This window comes from Pristiophorus japonicus, chromosome 10, assembly GCF_044704955.1.
Source record: "Pristiophorus japonicus isolate sPriJap1 chromosome 10, sPriJap1.hap1, whole genome shotgun sequence".
In the NCBI taxonomy this organism is placed as follows: Eukaryota; Metazoa; Chordata; class Chondrichthyes; family Pristiophoridae; genus Pristiophorus; species Pristiophorus japonicus.
The window spans coordinates 203,438,389-203,457,748 of NC_091986.1; the positions used below are offsets into that span (position 1 = coordinate 203,438,389).

The 19,360-nt window shown below is 45.1% G+C and overlaps 1 protein-coding gene across 6 annotated transcripts in view; it reads right to left on the reverse strand.

Annotated features, from left to right (window-relative positions):
• The window catches only part of LOC139275272 (interleukin-5 receptor subunit alpha-like), a 61,555-nt gene that overhangs the window by 29,354 nt on the left and 12,841 nt on the right, over window positions 1-19,360 (reverse strand). For 2 of the 6 annotated variants that reach the window (XM_070892514.1, XM_070892508.1), the window contains exons 2-4: window positions 4,881-4,993; window positions 1,507-1,649; window positions 567-717 (exon numbers count right to left, since the gene is read on the reverse strand). In XM_070892514.1, the coding sequence (XP_070748615.1) occupies window positions 567-717; window positions 1,507-1,649; window positions 4,881-4,968 (382 nt within the window). In that variant the 5' untranslated portion in view covers window positions 4,969-4,993. Of the gene's footprint in view, window positions 1-566; window positions 1,445-1,506; window positions 2,626-4,880; window positions 4,994-5,615; window positions 5,930-8,420; window positions 8,689-19,360 lie in introns of those variants that run through there. The other 4 variants (XM_070892509.1, XM_070892510.1, XM_070892511.1 and 1 more) reach the window with 4 other exon arrangements.

Genomic DNA, 19,360 nt, shown 5'->3' on the forward strand with positions numbered 1-19,360 from the left:
ATAAGACAAGCAGCGCAAACACAGAGGAAGACTGGGAGTGAATTATAGTCAACAGAACACAGCAAGAGACTCCGTTGTAGTTACTCGGAGGGCTACCGCCGAGGTTTCAAGGAACAGATCGTTGACTATCGCCTTGTTAAGTATTACTTTTATGTACTGGATTTAAACCACTTAATAAAATCTGTTGTGCTTATAAAAAATATACCTGTACCCAGCGTGATTTGTTGTGGTCACGGACAAGTCTGTTATGTCAGATGAAGCTGACTATAACAGATCTTACAAGTCTCTGAGCTAGTGCTTGCTAAAGTAAGGTCACGTTGCACAGTGTCACTTTAAGAGGAGCTGGTCGCACGCTTGTGTCATTATAATGATAACGATGAGCCAACACCAACTGGCATGTGCAGTGCGCGCCCCGGCCCTGTGCGTTGTCGGGCTGCAATCGGATTTCGAGGACAATAGTTCTCATGATTGAGAGGACAAATCCATTTTTTGACCTATTCCCTAACCGATGAGTTGAACCTCAGCGTAAATGGCGAAATCAACAAACCGTTCAAGTGGCAACTTACGTGGTGGATCAAAAATCTTTTCCGTCCAATAGTCAGGTATATTAGAATTGTGCTCGTCATTGCCCAGAAGTTTAACTTTAGCAAACAATCCTCTGTGGAATTCCAAATCTAACTCCTTCTGATGGATTTTGACAGTTCTGGATTTCCAGCTCTTAATTGACAAAGGCAAAACATAGTGAGACTTCTTCAATTTGTGACAGATAAGCGCACGAGGGAGAAAGGAACAGAACGTTTTGCGGATTGGGTTAGATGACAGGGGTAGGAGGAGGCTCGTGTGGAGCATAAACGGCAGCCTAGACCAGTTGGGCCAAATAGCCCGTTTCAGTTCTGTAGACTCGATGTAATTCGATGTACCAATGGCAACTTTTCAAATAAAACTGGATTATAAAGCAAATCATGAGCTATATGCCCCTCTAAGCCTTTAAGCTTAGGAAGATAGGAATATACGGGACTGAAAAAGGCTATTTAGGTCCATTTGACCTTCCCGAAAGTTGTAAAAGAGGTGATTGGAGCATGGGCAGATACAGCAGGAGCAGCGAGAGACTGTGGAGGGATGTGATTGGGGCCCAGGAGAGGCGGGCCAGGGCCAGGGGCCCAGGGCAGCACAGACCAGCCGATATGTGTGCACACTAGGTCCGTGCAGCAGAGCTGGTCTCCAGTCGACTCACCCTTGCCACTGGACCAAGACCTAGCTCTGTCAAGCCCATGTGGTGGCTGGTGTGCAACGGCCACCACACATTAAAAAAATCCACGCACAGGCATCTTCCACCCTTCAGGATGTAGTTCCGGATCTGCAATATTAGGTCCTTCATTGAAACACCTGTGAACTCATCCTTCTTTTGGCGTGGAAGCAAGTCATCCTCCTTTCCAGGGACTGTCTATGATGATGAAAAGAGGAAAGCCTGAAGTTAAAGAATCTGTGAAATTGCATAAAATCTACCTCCTCAGTTATTGTATCCAGGTATCTGTAGTCTAGCTGGTAGGAGATATTGTCCTTCTGCGTGCAGTTACTACTCCAAGAGACTATGTACTCCCCTAACCGTCCGGGGGAGATCTTAACATCTGTGGGTGGATTCATCTTGACTTTGAGAGATAATGCAAGCAGCGTTAATAAGTGAAGGTGTATTGTTTATAAACTGAAGACATACATGCCTCTTAACTTGACCTACCATTGACCTCCCAAAAAGAAGTAAAAACACGTTGGTTCAGAAATTGTAAATTGTCCACGATTTAAAATGGGTGCCCCATTCACTATCGCCCATTTTTTTCCCAGCGACAAAAGTTAAAATGACCCCCTTGGAGTTTTCTGTACTTACTGTGCCAAGTTGGCATCTCGAATAGAAGGCAAGGTGGCTTTAGAGGAATGAAATGAGTCTTGTGCCAGATAGATTGACGGGAAGCCAATATCACCCGACATGTTTTGCTTTAATGAATATGGAATTCCCAAATCTTTTGCTATTCATGGATCAGTGGGCCCAAGTTTCCACATGATTTGCGCCTGATTTTTAGGAGCAACTGGTGGAGAACGGACTATCTTAGAAATCGCAATTCTCCACATTTTTTTTTCTGCAGTTCTAGTCAGGTAGAACAGTTCTACTTTGGAACAGAATTTTTTCTTCAAAAGGGGGCGTGTCCGGCCACTGACGCCTGATTTCAAAGTTTCCACAGTGAAAACGTACTCCAAACTAACTTAGAATGGAGCAAGTGAAGATTTTTGTAGAACTGAAAAAACCTGTTCTACACATTAAAAAATCAGGCGCAGGTTACAAATTAGGCGTCCAGAACGAGGTGGGGGGGAGGGGAACTCATTAAATTCTACAATCAATCCTTATTTATACTTCTACAAATATTATACAAATAAATCCAACCTGAATAAACATTTATAAGCAAAGAAAAGATTAAATAAACCATCTTCCTACCTGTGTGAAAGTGCTTCAGCCATCGTTCGTTCTCGCGGGGGGGGAGCCGTTTCGTTCATTCCCGACGGCGGGCGGGGGTGGGGAGGGAAACGGCTGCCTCAACTTTGAGGCTTGCTGCAGGAAGCCTCAGTGCTGATGTGCTGATGGCAATGTGCTTTTATTCAAAAATGTTCAAAAATTAAACAGCTACAAAGAACTACAAAAATGGCCGAGTGCCAATGTTTCCTTCACACTGCGCATGTGCGAACGCTCCAACGCGCACGCGCAGCGTTGCCGGCAGGAAAAAAACGAATTTAAATAGTACCCGCCCCCTCCCACTTACAAAATCGGCGCGAGTGTAGGCTCCGCCCCCCTGGGCGCCGCGCCAAACAGACAAGGAGCTACAGAACGCTCCAGAATCGCGAGTTTTTTTTTAGGCGCCGTTTTAGGCACGAAAAATGGGCGCCCAGCTCGGAGGGGCGCCCGTTTTTTTATCGTGTGGAAACTTGGGCCCAGTATGCCTCGTAATATGGGCTTCATCATCATGAGCATGTCCTAACTTGCAGCAAGTCCTGTTCACCCGTCATCCTGTGATATAGAGCTCCCTCTAGTGGACTACTGTGGTAATGAGGAGAAATGTATTCACTCAGAGAGTTGTGAATTTTTGGAACTCTCTACATCAGATGGGTGTGGATGCTTGTCGTTGAGTATATTCAAGGCTGAGATCGATAGATTTTTGGTCTCTAAGGAAATCAAGAGATACGAGGATTGGGCGAGAAAGTGGAGTTGAGGTCGATGATCAGCCATGATCTTATTGAATGATGGAGCAGGCTTGAGGAATCGAATGGCCTACTTCTGTTCGTATTTCTAATTTAAATTGGCTCTCAGTTAAGCAATGCCATGATTTTAAAATCTCATTCTTGTTTTCACAACCTTCCATGGCCTCACCTCTCCCTATCTCTGTAACCTCCCCCAACCCTACAACCCTCCGAGATCTCTGCGCTCCCTCAATTCTGACCTCTTGAGCATCCTCAATTTTAATCGCTCCATCATTGGTGGCCATGCCTTCTGCTGCCAAGGCCCCAAGCTCTGGAATTCCTTCCCTAAACCCCTCTACTTCTCTTTCCTCCTTTAAGACACTTTATCAAACCTACCTCTTTGGCCATCTGTCCTAATATCTCCTCACGTGACTCAGCGTCAAATTTTGTTGGATAACACTCCTGTGAAATGCCGTTGGACGATTTGCTAAGTTAAAGGTGCTATATGAATGTAAGTTGTTGTTGTTGGTATTGACAATGACATGTTTTATGGAGCCACTGCTGATGATGTCACCGACAACAACCAACTTGTATTTATATAGCGCCTTTAACGTAGTGAAACGTTCCAAGGTACTTCACAGGAGTATTATGAGATACAAAATTTGACACCAAGCCACATAAGGAGAAATTAGGGCAGGTGACCAAAAGCTTGGTCAAAGAGGTAGGTTTTAAGGAGCGTCTTGAAGGAGGAAAGAGAGGGAGAGGGGCGGAGAGGTTTAGGCAGGGAGTTCCAGAACTTGGGGCCCAGGCAAAAGAAGGCACGGCCACCGATGGTTGAGTGATTATAATCAGGGATGCTCAGGAGGGCAGAATTAGAGGAGTGCAGACATCTCGGGGGGGTTGTGGGGCTGGAGCAGATTACAGAGATAGGGAGGGGCGAGGCCATGGAGGGATTTGAAAATAAGGATGAGAATTTTGAAATCGAGGCGTTGCTTAAACGGGAGCCAATGTAGGTCAGCGAGCACAGGGGTGAAGGATGAGTGAGACTTGGTGCGAGTTAGGACACGGGCAGCTGAGTTTTGGATCAACCTCTAATTTACGTAGGGTAGAATGTGGGAGGCCAGCCAGGAGTGCATTGAAATAGTCAAGTCTAGAGGTAACAAAAGCATGGGTGAGGAATGAAAAATAAATACAGGTACTTTATAACTGACTTCCTGGCAGCAGTAATACTGTGGACTCCTGGCGTAAAGTGCTTCCCTTATTAAAATTGGCACAGTCCAGGCATACTACAAATAAGTACAAGAGCAGAAGAATTTTTTCCCCTTTAACTTCACAGCTAGTAGAATTCCTGCCCAAAGCATTCGTTACAAAAGCTGGATTCTCTGTTAAATGAATGAAATAAATCTTGTGTAACATGGAAAACCCCCGGGGCAACGCATTAATTTACCAACTATTTTAATGACGCCAAAAATTATCTTGCGTCCCGTGAATCAAAATGCCTCATACATTTGGCCCCTGTTACACTGGGAAATGTGTATTTTGGAACTCACTGCCGTCATGCACAACTCCTGACATGATTAATTCCGCATGAAACTAACATCTGGATTACAGTTAATTACATTAGATTATGCTGACGTTAATAGGTTGAAATTACTCACTCGTTTCTTCCAAGCAAGCGAGGGCAGCTCCATCAACTGCAATTGTCCAAACAGTGGCCATTAGCAGGAAAGATGTAGCAAGCGCCATGATGGTGAGTCACAGAGAGCACAACCTGAGGAACAGTGTACAAATGAATTAAATTCCTCATGACGGATTTCATACTTCCTGTTCTATTTCTCACAGCTGGAGTACAGCCCTCTATTTTCTTACTTCCATTTGAGGCCCCCCATCATGTGTAAAAGAATATACCAATTGTTGAATAATTAGTTATTCTCAAAGGAGAATGATTATGAAACCAATATTGACCCATGACCATTTAACATACTTGTAGGAAATGCCTGATCTGCTATTTTAATAAAGCCGCTGACCCATTCAAAACATCTATATAATTTAAAGGCCTTGGGTGAGAATTCAACACATTTGCGCCTCCCATTAGCGCCCCTGGGGGGGGGGGGGGGCGTGGCGCTGTTAACGGTTCCCGCCTTACTGGGTGGGAGTTTAGCGGCAGCACTACGACTTTGAACCCCGATCTCCTGCGCCCGGAGATTGTGGCAACATCGCCGCGCGCATCGCCCCCTTAGCGCCCGGTCCCGAAATTCACTTTCGTCCCCGGCAGCAGCGCCGGGCCTAAACACCGGCAGCTGCAGGAGGGGTGGAAACGGGTGGGCCGGCCAATATCGGAGGGAAAATTAAAGGCGAGGTGGCCGAGTGAAAACAAACCAAAAAAAACTTACCTTTTTGCTGGCGCTGCTGATCCGGTTTCTGCGCAGGGTCCTGGTCTGCGATCGCTCAGCCCGACACTCTGCTTGACAGCCGGGCTGATCGCGCGGCGCCCCCGCTCCATGATGCTCCTGGTAGGTCCCTCTTTAATTTGTAGAGTCGACAGCGTGGGCCCGTCCCTTTAAGCGAGCGAAGAGCCCCTCGGACACGGTAGCGCTACACGGCCCACGGTAGTGCAACGCGGCTGAAGTGTCCGCCCCATTAGCGCCCCAGGAAAGAAGTGGGGCACTCAATTTAGTGCTCCTTCCTTCCGGGGGCCATAACTCAAATTTTTGGAGAGAGGTGGGGTGGGGGGGGGGGGGGGGGGGGTGGCGGGGGGGGGGAGGAAAACTTCACCGCCTGAGTTATGGGTTCCACCAGTTTCCTTGGGGTCAATTTTGCCCATGCCCGTTTTCTGGCGTATTGCCAGAGTTACAACCGTTTTTCTAGGCCAGAAATGCAGCAGAAATATTTTGCCAAAGTTTCCCCGATATATAATTTAAATTTGGCACCGAGCAGCGTGCCTAGTCACCTCAGGGAGTGGAGCCTGCTGTCTGCGCCGAAAAAAACAATGCCTTCTGCGCATGCGCATCAAAAAAAGTGACGCAATCAACAGACTTTTTAAACCTCAAACTTGGCATCAACTACTTCTTAATTTATCCTACTTCTCTCCTGCTCTTCCCATCCTTGGTTGGTGCGCAGCACTGTGGACTTTGGCCCTCCACCTAGCTTTGTCAATTAAAACAAATCTCATTAAAGGAGTTGAAGTGGGTTCTGTTGAGAGTAATGGACATCCTGGAGTGATTCCAAGGTGGCAATTTTCAGTGATGGCTCAGCAACTTTTACAGCCATTTATAACGATCACTTAAAGCCCGAGATGGAACGCTAACTTGAGGTCACTTTCAGGTATTGGCTCTTCTACCTCCCGTGGCATTGCTTACTTTCAGTGCGAGGATACACTTTTATGTTATGTAACTTGGGATGCATCATCAAGGCCATTCATTTATACTGAATGAATAGGTCAAGTTACATTTTTATTACAGATCAGTGAATGGGTATTTGTGGTATTTTTGGCCTTGGATCCCACATTTATTATACGTATTTGCATCAAAACTGTAAATATGTGGTCTTGATTACGTGTTTTTAAAGGCCACAATACACAGGAAGATTAGCTGGGATCGTGTTCCAGCTCACAGGTAACAAGGAGGTTGCCTCCGAGTCAAACCCTTATGGGTTCAAGTCCTGCTTTTGAGCACAAAATCCAGGGTAATGCTTCAGTGCAGTACTAAGGGTGCGCTGCACTTTTGGAGGTGTTGTCTTTCGAATGGGACATTAAACCAAGGCCACGGTGGGTGTAAAAGACCCCATGGCACTATTCGAAGAAGAGCAGGTGAGTTCTCCCTCGTATTCTGGCTAATATTTATCCCTCAACCAACATCACTAATACAGATTATCTGGTCATTTAACATATTGCTATTTGTGGGACCATTCTTTGCGCAAATTAGATGCCACATCTCCTACATTGAACTTCATTGGCTGTGAAGCACCATGGAACATCCTGCACTCCTGAAAAGTGCTCAATTACTTTTTACTTGAGCCTCGAGAAAGAACATGGGCAGGCGCTTTGACCTTGGGAGGTACATGACTAAGCCTACTCTGGCCTCACCTGACTGTCACACCGGCACAGTTCCCAGCAGGAGCCACGAGATAGTCACCAGGAGTTGAACTTCCTAGCCCAGTGGTCCTGACGCCAATTGTAACTTCGACAGCACCACCCAAACCAGCGATTTCTTCCGACAAGGGCAGCATGGCAACACCATCACCTCCAAGTTCCCCTATAAGTCACACACCGTCCTGACTTGGAAATATATCACCGTTCCTTCATCGTCATTGGGTCAAAATCCTGGAACTCCCTCCCTAACAGTTTCTATAGGAGAACCATCACCACACGGACTGAAGCAGTTCAAGAAGGCAGCTCACCACCACCTTCTCAAGGGAAATTAGGGATAGGCAATAAATGCTGACCTTGCCAGCGACGCCCACATCCCATGAACATATTTAAACTTGCCACCCTAGGGATTGAAACATGAGGGATGGGATCAGCTAACTCACCACGGGCCAACCATCAAACCTAGGACCTTCCTGGTTTGTGTAGAGCAATGGTACGAATGAAAATGAGTTAACTGACTGAATGGAAATTAGGAAAGCAAAGAGAGAGCATGAAAACATTTTGGCAAGTAAAATCAAGGAAAACCCAAAGATGTTTTATAAATATATTAAGAGCAAGAGGATAATTAAAGAAAGAATAGGACCTATTAGAGACCATGGGCTCAAATTTCCCCAAGAGTTGCCCGTTTTTTTGGGAGTAAGTAGCTTTTTTTGGAGTAACTTAAAAATCGCAAATTTCCCCATTTAACTTGCTCCAGTGTAAGTCAGTTAGTTCGTTTTCTAGTTTAGTTTGTTCTCTCCAAAAGGGGGCGTGACAAGCCACTTACAGGCCATAGAAGCAAATTTGGCCAGCTGAAGGATACTCCAAACTAACTTAGGCCAGTATATGTGGCCACTTTTGTAGGCACAGAAAAACCTTACCTACATTTAAGAAATCAGCGCAGGTAGCCAGAGATAGTGGGGGGTTGGTGGGGAAGGTGAGTTAGAGGATTCTAAAGCACTAAAGACCTTCACAACATCAACACAACATCACGACATTTTCAGCACAACAGCTGCACAACATCAAAAATAAATGAAAGAGAAATCAGCTATTGAAAATAGAGCAGTCCTACCTTGCCGACTGCAGAATGCATTGGCTAGCCCTCCCGCCAAGGCTAGGGGCAGCAGACACGCATGACTGTAGGGGTGAGGGAATTTTACTTTTTACAGTTGTCCCTAAATGTTGCATGGTCCTAATGGAGCATGATTCAGTTTTAATGCAAAATATATTTTATTTGATATTTTACAGTGCATTTCAATGACAACAACAACAACAACAGCAAAGAAAGGCTGCACCCATCCCTCATCCACATCTCGGGGAAAGTGCATTTCCTCATAGGATCAGTGATGGTGGTGGTGGTGGGGGGGGGGGGGGGGGGGAGGGGGTGTTGGGGGCCCGGCTTGGGTCTGACCGGTGGCTGGTGCGTGGATTGGAGTGGTATTTGAGTATCCGACCTTTGTGCCTTTATTGCAGAAGTTAGCTCCCTCATGGCATCTGCCATCGTTTGCACACCCTCTGAAATGCCCGCCCTCACTTCCCATCTCAGTGCTGAGATTTCACCCGACAGTGTCGCTACCTCATCACGCACCCCACTGACGGCCGCCAAGAGCGATCTTGTGAGGGCATTGGTCTCCTCACCCAATGACACAACCTGATTAACCTCTGCTGAGGGCTGCATCTCAGGAGAGACTGGTCGGCTTCTCTTTCCCCTTGCTGTGGGTCTGCCTAGTGGTACCCCTCCAGTGTGAGGCACAGGTTGGGACGGTGGGGGATTGGGTGTCCCAACATGCATTTCACCACCGCCACTGGGACCCGCAACCTCGGAAGGTGTGAACCCATGGAATGTCACCGAGGAGCTCATGGAGGTTTCTGGCAGTGTGATGCCCTGTACTATGGACTGATCCATATCATGGTCAGCATTCTCCCGTGAACACATTTCCATGGACCCCTCCTCCCCCACCCGCCTTGGAATGGAGCGCATGCATCTGGATCCTCTGGTGGATCTTCAGGATGTTGAGGAGTGTCTTCTTCTTCTGCAAAATACAACAGAACAATCAAATGGTTAGCAGCACAGGAGGGGGCAGTTTGAGTGGCATGAGTAGTCTGATGCGTAGCAGGCCAGTCAGCAGGTTGATTTGAAGGGCGACTATGCATTTTAATGACTCACCCTCACCCTCGCGTGTGGGTCCAGCTTGTGCAGAGCTGATTCTTTTTCTGCCGGTGCGACTCAGCAAGGCAGTGACCCTCTGTTCCAGGGGCGACAGTTGGTGCAGATTTGGCAGACCTCCTCCTGTTCTAGTTCTCTCCCTTTTGTTGTGGGCCAGTTTCTTCTGCAAAGATGAAAATATTAATTTTCAGACATGGTGCGCTTCTGATGGGTGGGACACATATAGATAGTCACATTTTCAATTGCAATTCAATTTAAAGATGAAGATATTACTTACACTCATTACTTGACCAACGTCCTACCGTTTCTTCTTGCACTGGCTTCCAGATCTTGTGGTATTGACCCCTGCGGCGTATTCTTCTGCAACTAGGTTCCATCTTCTTCTCATTTCCTTGGGTGAAACTTTTGTGGGACCACTCTTGCTGATATCCAGCTCCAGCCATTTCTCCTCAATGACCGTCACTAGTTTCTCCACTTCCTCATGGAGGAAATTCTTTGTTCTTGTTGCACGCTCTTGCGCCATTCGTGTATTGGACTTACACTCAGGTAATGTTCAAAAATCACAGTTCTCACCTTTCTTCCACCTATCCAGCACTCCTTTCCACTCCCTCAGCAACACACACATCACTATTTAAACCTTACCTTTATATGTGGTCCATTACCAATGATACTGAGGATGCTCTCCCTTTAAATGGCCGAGTGCCAAGCTTCCTGTTGAACTGCGCATGCGCACACGCTGAAACGCTCATTGCACATGCGCGTACGCTCAAACAGAAATGCGCCCCCCCCTGCCGGCTGCGCTGAGCAAGTGCGGCCCAAGCTCCGCCCCCCGCAGGCTCTGCAGCGCCACGCCGATGGATCGGGACGACGAGGGAGCAGCCAAGTTAACAGGTACATTTTTGGCACTTTTTTTGCCCCAAAAAGTCAGCGTGCCATCCCTAACTACGCCGCTCTAAGCGGCTGGGGAAATTTGGGCCCCATAAAGGTAATGTGTGTGTGGAGGTGGAAGATGTGGGTTTGGTTCTTAATGAATACTTTGCATCTGTTTTCACAAAAGAGAGGGACGATGCAGATTTTGGAGGAGAAATGTGAAATATTAGATGAAATAAACATAGTGATAGAGGAAGTATTTAGGGGTTTAGCAGCTCTGAAAGTAGACAGATCCCCAGGCCTGGATGAAACGTAACCCAGGCTGTTAAAAGAGGAAAAAGCAGAGGCTCTGACCATCATTTTCCAATCCTCTCTGGCTACAGGTGTGGTGCTGGAGGACTGAAGGAATTCAAACTTTATACCTTTGTTTAAAAAGGGAGAAAGGGACAGACCGAGTAATTACGGGCCAGTCAGCCTAACCTCGGTCAACCTAACCTCGGTCAGCCTAACCTCGGTCAGCCTAACCTCGGTGGTGGGAAAGTTACTGGAAAAAATTCTGAGGGACAGAAAAAATCTTCATTTAGAAATACATGGATTAATTAAGGATAGTCAGCATGGATTTGTTAAGGAACAGTTGTGACTGACTAAATTGATTGAATTTTTTGAGGAGGTAACAAGGAGGGTCGATAAGGATAGTGCATTTGATGTAATGTAGAGCAACAAAGGGGCCTTAGAGTGCATGTCCACAGATCCCTGAAGGTAGCAGGCCAGGTAGATAAGGTGGTTAAGAAGGCATACGGAATACTTGCCTTTATTAGAATAGGGAGGTTATGCTTGAACTGTATAAAACTCTAGTTAGGCCACAGCTAGAGTACTGCATGCAGTTCTGGTCACCACATTACAGGAAGGATGTGATTGCACTAGAGAGGGTACAGAGGAGATTTACGAGGATGTTGCCTGGACTGGAGAATTTTAACTATGAGGAAAGTTTGGATAGGCTGGTTTTGTTTTCTTTGGAACAGAGGGCGCTGAGGGGTGACCTTACTGAGGTGTATAAAATTATGAGGGCCCTAGATAGAGTGGATAGGAAGGACCTATTTCCCTTAGCAGAGGGGTCAACAACCAGTGGGCATAGATTTAAAGTAATTGGTAAGAGGTTTAGAGGGGAATTGAGGGGAAATTTCTTCATGCAGAGGGTTGTGGGGGTCTGGAACTCACTGCCTGAAAGGGTGATAGAGGCAGAAACCCTCACCGCATTTAAAAAGTACTTGGATGTGCACTTGAAGTGCCGTAACCTACAAGGCTACAGAGCAAGAGCTGAAAAGTGGGATTAGGCTGGATAGCTCTTCGTCGGCCGGCAGGAACATGATGGGCCAAAATGACCTCCTTCCGAGCTGTAAATTCCTCTGATTCTATGAATCATTTGTGGAAGCATTTATTGCCGGTACACCCCTTAAGACATTTGCATAACTTCCTATCTGTTATGTATTTAACTCTTGGCAACCTGTATCACACACCACCACCAGAGGGCCTACCTGTTGGAGTCCCAAGAGATCCCAGCATCCCTTGGGAGCACTGTATATAAGCAGGCCACCCACGAGGTACCTGCACTCTGGAGTATAATTAAAGGAGCTAAGGTCACACTTACTCATTGCTTCCGGTACTCAGTTTCATCCTTTATTATGAACATAACACTATGCTATCGCCCTGCAGCATTTCATTATAGTAAACAGGCTGCATACATGATGGTTTTCATTAATGTTAACGCTATTTAGTTTAAACAAGCTAGAATCTGTGTTAAGAAAGCACAGGAGGAATATATGTGAATGCATTAAAAATGGTGCGTGGAACACGGAAGGTTAAGAGGTGTTTTAATAGAAGTGTTCAGAATTATGAGGGGTTTTGATTGAGCCAATAGGGAGAAACTGTTTCCAGTGACAGAAGGGTCATAGAGTTAAGATAATTGGTAAAAGAACTAGAGGGGAGATGAGAAGAATGTTTTTTCCACACAGCGAGCTATTGTGATCTGGAATGAAAAGGCGGTGAAAGCAGATTCAATCATAACTTTCAAAAGGGAATTTGGATATTTCTTGAAAAGGAAAGATTTTGCAAGGTTGCGTGGAAGAGCAGGGGAGTGGGACTAACTGGAAAGCTCTTTCAAAGAGCCTGCATAGGTACGATGGGCCGAATGCCTTCCTTCTGTGATGTATGATTCTATGAAAGGATAGAACCTCGTAGTGCATTCATTCTACAGCATTACATCAGAAAGGATACATTTCTAAGGAATCATTTTACGCACCAAAAATGACACAACTGGCAGGATGCCACTGATAGCATCTGCTAAGGCCACAAACAATCTTGGCAACATGTCACAGTGCTTAACCGCACACACACAGAGCTCTGTTCACACCATCCTAATGCCTGTTACTATTATACTTTTTAAATCCAGATTCTAAAATAACTTATGCCACTTTAAGTTTACTTTACTAAGGCCTCTCGATTATGACTATTTATCACCCTTCACGGATCCACACGCGATGACAGGCAAGTGGTTGTCCGTGAACATTTAGAAAGACTGAACCAAAATGTTTCGTGGACCACCTGGGAATGTTTCAAATTATGCCTGGCACCCTCTACACTGCAGAGGGGAGTGTGCCCACCTCCTAAGGGTGGTGCAAGGCTCATGTCCACATTCGATTCAGGAGGTCTCACACCCAAGTTAACCTGTAAGGAATGTGCCACTATGACGCAGGCGCCAATCTGCATTGGCACAAACTGTGCCATAGGTAACGAGATAATGTATAGTGCCCGCTTGCTAGGAGGTATTGATATAATTTATAGCGCCCGCTAGCTAGGAGGTATTGATATAATTTATAGCGCCCGCTAGCTAGGAGGTATTGATATAATGTACAGCGCCCACTATCTAGGAGGTATTGATATAATTTATAGCGCCCGCTAGCTAGGAGGTATTGATATAATGTATAGTGCCCGCTAGCTAGGAGGTATTGATATAATTTATAGCGCCCGCTAGCTAGGAGGTATAGGGAGCGGTATTGAGAGAGAAGATCTGTGAAGGAACGCCATCTTGAGCTCCATATGGCTGACTGAGATCTCACAAATAAATATAGAGTTAAGTTGAACTAAGAGTGTTCAAGAGACTATAAAATACATGGTGTCAGAAGCGGAGACTTCCGATCTTTGGTCGAACGCATCTACGACCGGAATATTGGAACTGTAAGACTTTTTTGAGCCGATCGAAACCGACGTTAAGCAGTGCAGAGCGTGCTTCCTACACATCGCGCGTGGATCCGTGAAGGGTGTTAAATAGTCATAAGCTTGTAAAATAATCTAGAGGCATTAGTAAAGTAAACTTAAAGTGGCATAAGTTATTTCAGAGTCTGGATTATAAAAGTATTTCTATAATTACATGGCCATGATATTTTACTACTAGACTTGTTCTAGTCCTCTGGGTATTTGAACTGTATACATGTATGTGACAAACTCAAACTGTAGCGAGCCATCATGACCACCACGGTGCCAACTCCTGCACACATTCCTTTCCCATCTACATTGCAGATGACTGGTGATTTGAAAGCCAATTGGAAAACATTCAAACAGCTGTGGGACAGCTATGAAATTATCACGAATATTGAGTAAAAAACAGAAAGAGTTAGGGTTGCAACATTTATCACTGCCATTGGCAGCGATGCCCTAGATATCCACAATAATCTTCCCTACAAATCAGAGGAAGACAAGCAGGAAATTGAGATTATTTTGAAGCTCTGGGAAGAGCACTGTAAAGGTAAAACCAACATCATCTATGAATAGTACCAGTTTAACAACTATGTACAAGGAGATGAGCAGTTTGACAGATATCTCGTGACAATGAGAAAGCTAGCATCGTCATGTGATTTCGCCAATTTGAGGGAGGATTTCATCAGAGACCGCATAGTCTGCGGAATATCTGATAACACTCTGCGTAAGAGGCTGTTACAAGAATCAAGCCTAACACTCGATAAATGTGTGATGCTCCGTAAAGCTACAGAGGCCACAGTTGCGCAAATGAAATCCACGAAGCTCACTAAAACAGACTCTGAAAGAATTCACAAAGAGTTCACGTACAATTGCAGATATTGTGGCAAAAGACATATGAGCTATCAAAAATGAAATGCCTAGCATATAGGAAGATCTGCACAAGTTGCGGCAAACTAAATCACTTTTTTCAAAAGTACAGGCAGAGTGGATCGAGACAGAAGTCTACACATAACGCTAAATATAAAGGCAAGCCAAAAGTTCATGCACTATATGAAGTGAGTTATGATTCTGATTTAGAAATAGAGAAACATAGAAATATAGAAAATAGGTGCAGGAGTAGGCCATTCAGTCCTTCGAGTCTGCATCAGCATTCAATAAGATCATGGCTGAACATTCACCTCAGTATCCCTTTCCTGCTTTCTCTCCATACCCTTCAGCTGTAAGGGCCATATCTAACTCCCTCTTGAATATATCCAATGAACTGGCATCAACAACTCTATGCAGTGGAGAACCCACAGGTTACCAACTCACTGAGTGAAGAAATTTCTCCTTATCTCAGTCCTAAATGGCTTACCCCTCATCCTCAGACTGTGACCCTTGGTTCTGGACTTCCCCAACATCGGGAACATTTTTCCTGCATCTAACCTGTCCAGTCCCATCAGAATTTTATATATTTCTATGAGATCCCATCTCATCCTTCTAAACTCCAGTGAATACAGGCCCAGTCGATCCAGTCTCTCCTCATATCTCAGTCCTGCCATCCCGGGAATCAGTCTGGTGAACCTTCGCTGCAAGTCCCCTGGTCCTAATGAAATGCATCCCAGGGTATCTCTTTTAATAACCTACATCCCAGGGTATTAAAAGAGATGGCGGAAGTTATAGCAGATGCATTCGTTATAATCTACCAAAATTCTCTGGACTCTGGGGAGGTACCAGCGGATTGGAAAGCAGCTAATGTAACACCTCTGTTTAAAAAAGGGGGCAGACAAAAGGCAAGTAACTATAGGCCAGTTAGTTTAACATCTGTAGTGGGGAAAATGCTTGAAGCTATCATTAAGGAAGAAATAGCGGGACATCTAAATAGGAATAGTGCAATCAAGCAGACGCAACATGGATTCATGAAGGGGAAATCATGTTTAACTAATTTACTGGAATTCTTTAAGGATATAACGAGCATGGTGGATAGAGGTGTACTGATGGATGTGGTGTATTTAGATTTCCAAAAGGCATTCGATAAGGTGCCACACAAAAGGTTACTGCAGAAGATAAAGGTACGCGGAGTCAGAGGAAATGTGTTAGCATGGATCGAGAATTGGCTGGCTAACAGAAAGCAGAGAGTCGGGATAAATGGGTCCTTTTCGGGTTGGAAATCGGTGGTTAGTGGTGTGCCACAGGGATCGGTGCTGGGACCACAACTGTTTACAATATACATAGATGACCTGGAAGAGGGGGACAGAGTGTAGTGTAACAAAATTTGAAGATGACACAAAGATTAGTGGGAAAGCGGGTTGTGTAGAGGACACAGAGAGGCTGCAAAGAGATTTAGATAGGTTAAGCGAATGGGCTGAGGTTTGGCAGATGGAATACAATGTCGGAAAATGTGAGGTCATCCACCTTGGGAAAAAAAACAGTAAAAGAGAATATTATTTGAATGGGGAGAAATTATAACATGCTGCGGTGCAGAGGGACCTGGGGGTCCTTGTGCATGAATCCCAAAAAGTTAGTTTGCAGGTGCAGCAGGTAATCAGGAAGGGGAATGGAATGTTGGCCTTCATTGCGAGAGGGATGCAGTACAAAAGCAGGGAGGTCCTGCTGCAACTGTACAGGGTATTGGTAAGGCCGCACCTGGAGTACTGCATGCAGTTTTGGTCACCTTACTTAAGGAAGGATATATTAGCTTTGGAGGGAGTACAGAGACAATTCACTCGGCTGATTCCGGAGATGAGAGGGCTACCTTATGATGATAGATTGATAGATTGAGTAGACTGGGTCTTTACTCGTTGGAGTTCAGAAGGATGAGGGGTGATCTTATAGAAACATTTAAAATAATGAAAGGGATAGACAAGATAGAGGCAGAGAGGTTGTTTCCACTGGTCGGGGTGACTAGAACTAGGGGGCACAGCCTCAAAATACAGGGGAGCCAATTGAAAACCGAATTGAGAAGGAATTTCTTCTCCCAGAGGGCTGTGAATCTGTGGAATTCTCTGCCCAGGGAAGCAGTTGAGGCTAGCTCATTGAATGTATTCAAATCACAGATAGATAGATTTTTAACCAATTAAGAGTTATGGGGAGCGGGCGGGTAAGTGAAGCTAAGTCCACGGCCAGATTAGCCATGATCTTGTTGAGTGGCGGAGTAGGCTCAAGGGGCTAGATGGCCTACTCCTGTTCCTAATTTTTATGTTCTTATGTTCTTGCACTCCCTCAATAGCAAGAACGTCCTTCCTCAGATTAGGAGACCAAAACTGAACACAATATTCCAGGTGAGGCCTCACCAAGGCCATGTACAACTGCAGGATGACCTCCCTGCTCCTATACTCAAATCCCCTAGCTATGAAGGCCAACATACCATTTGTCTTTTTCACCGCCTGCTGTACCTGCATGCCAACTTTCAATGACTGATGTACCATGACATCCAGGTCTCGTTGCACCTCCCCCTTTCCTAATCTGCCACCATTCACATAATATTTTGTCTTCATGGTTTTGCCACCAAACTGGATAACCGCTCATTTATCCACATTATACTGCATCTGCCATGCATTTGCCCACTCACCGAATCTGTCCAAGTCACCCTGCAGCCTCTGAGCATCCTCCTCACAGCTCACACCACCATGTAGCTTAGTGTCATCTGCAAATTTGGAGATATTACACTCAATTCCTTCATCTCAATGATTGATGTATATTGTAAATAGCTGAGGTCCCAGCACTGAGCCCTGTGGCACCCCAATAGTCACTGCCTACCATTCTGAAAAAGACCTGTTTATCCCGACTCTCTGCTTCCTGTCTGCCAACCACTTCTCTATCCACGTCAATACATTACCCCCAATACCATGTGCTTTAATTTTGCACACTAATCTCTTGTGTGGGACCTTGTCAAAAGCCTTTTGAAAGTCCAAATACGCCACATCCACTGGTTCTCCCTTGTCCACTCTTCCAGTTACATCCTCAAAAAATTCTAGAAGATTTGTCAAGCATGATTTCCCTTTCATAAATCCATTTTGACTTGGACCGATTCTGTCACTGCTTTCCAAATGCGCTGCTATTTCATCTTTAATAATTGATTCCAATATTTTCCCCACTACCAATGTCAGGCTAACCAGTCTATAATTCCCCTTTTTCTCTCTCCCTCCTTTTTTTAAAAAGTGGGGTTACATTAGCTACCCTCCAGTCCATAGGAACTGATCCAGAATCGATAGACTGCTGGAAAATTATCACCAATGCATCCACTTTTTCTAGAGCCACTTCCTTAAGTACTCTGTGATGCAGACTATCAGGCCCTGCGGATTTGTCTGCCTTCAATCCAATCAATTTCCCTAACACAATTTCCTGACTAATAAGGATTTCCTTCAGGTCCTCCTTCTCACTAGACCCTCGGTCCCCTAGTATTTCCGGAATGTTATTTGTGTCTTCCTTCGTGAAGACAGAACCAAAGTATTTGTTCAATTGGTCTGCCATTTCTTTGTTCCCCATTATAAATTCACCTGATTCTGACTGCAAGGGACCTATGTTTGTCTTCACTAATCTTTTTCTCTTCACATATCTATAGAAGCTTTTGCAGTCAGTTTTTATGTTCCCAGCAAGCTTCCTCTCATACTCTATTTCCCCCCCTCCTAATTAAACCTTTTTCCTCCTCTGCTGAATTCTAAATTTCTCCCAGTCCTCAGGATTGCTGCTTTTTCTGGCCAATTTATATGTCTCTTCCTTGGATTCAACACTGTCCTTAATTTCCCTTGTTAGCCACGGTTGAGCCACCTTCCCTGTTTTATTTTTACTCCAGACAGGGATGTACAATGGTTGAAGTTCATCGATGTGATCTTTAAATGTCTGCCATTGCCTATCCACCGTCAACCCTTCAAGTATCATTCGCCAGTCTATTCTAGCTAATTCATGTCTCATACCATCGAAGTTACCTTTCCTAGTCTCTGAATTAACTGTGTCACTCTCCATCTTAATAAAGAATTGTACCATATTAAGGTCACTCTTCCCCAAGGGGCCTCGCACAACAAGATTGCTAATTAGTCCTTTCTCATTACACATCACCCAGTCTAGGATGGCCAGCCCTCTAGTTGGTTCCTTGACATAATGGTCTAGTACATCCCTAATACACTCCAGAAAATCCTCCTCCACCGTATTGCTACCAGTTTGGTTAGCCCAATCTATATGAAGATTGTAGTTTCCCATGATAATTGCTCCACCTTTATCGCACACATCCCTAATTTCTTGTTTGATGCTGTCCCCAACCTCACTACTACTGTTTGGTGGTCTGTACACAACTCCCACTAACGTTTTCTGCCCTTTGGTATTGCACAGTTCTACCCATACAGATTTTACATCATCCAAGCTAATGTCCTTCCTTACTATTGCGTTAATTTCCTCTTTAACCAGCAACGCTACCCCATCTCCTTTTCTTTTCTGTCTATCCTTCCTGAATGTTGAATACCCCTGGATGTTGAGTTCCCAGCCTTGATCACCCTGGAGCCATGTCTCCGTAATCCCAATTATATCATATTCGTTCATAGCTGCCTGCGCAGTTAATTCGTCCACCTTATAACGAATACTCCTCGCATTGAGGCACAGAGCCTTCAGGCTTGTCTTTTTAACACATTTTGCCCCTTTAGAATTTTGCTGTAATGTGGCCTTTTTTGACTTTTGCCTTGAGTTTCTCTGCCCTCCACTTTTACTTTTCTTCTTTGTATCTTTTGCTTCTGCCCCCATTCTACTTC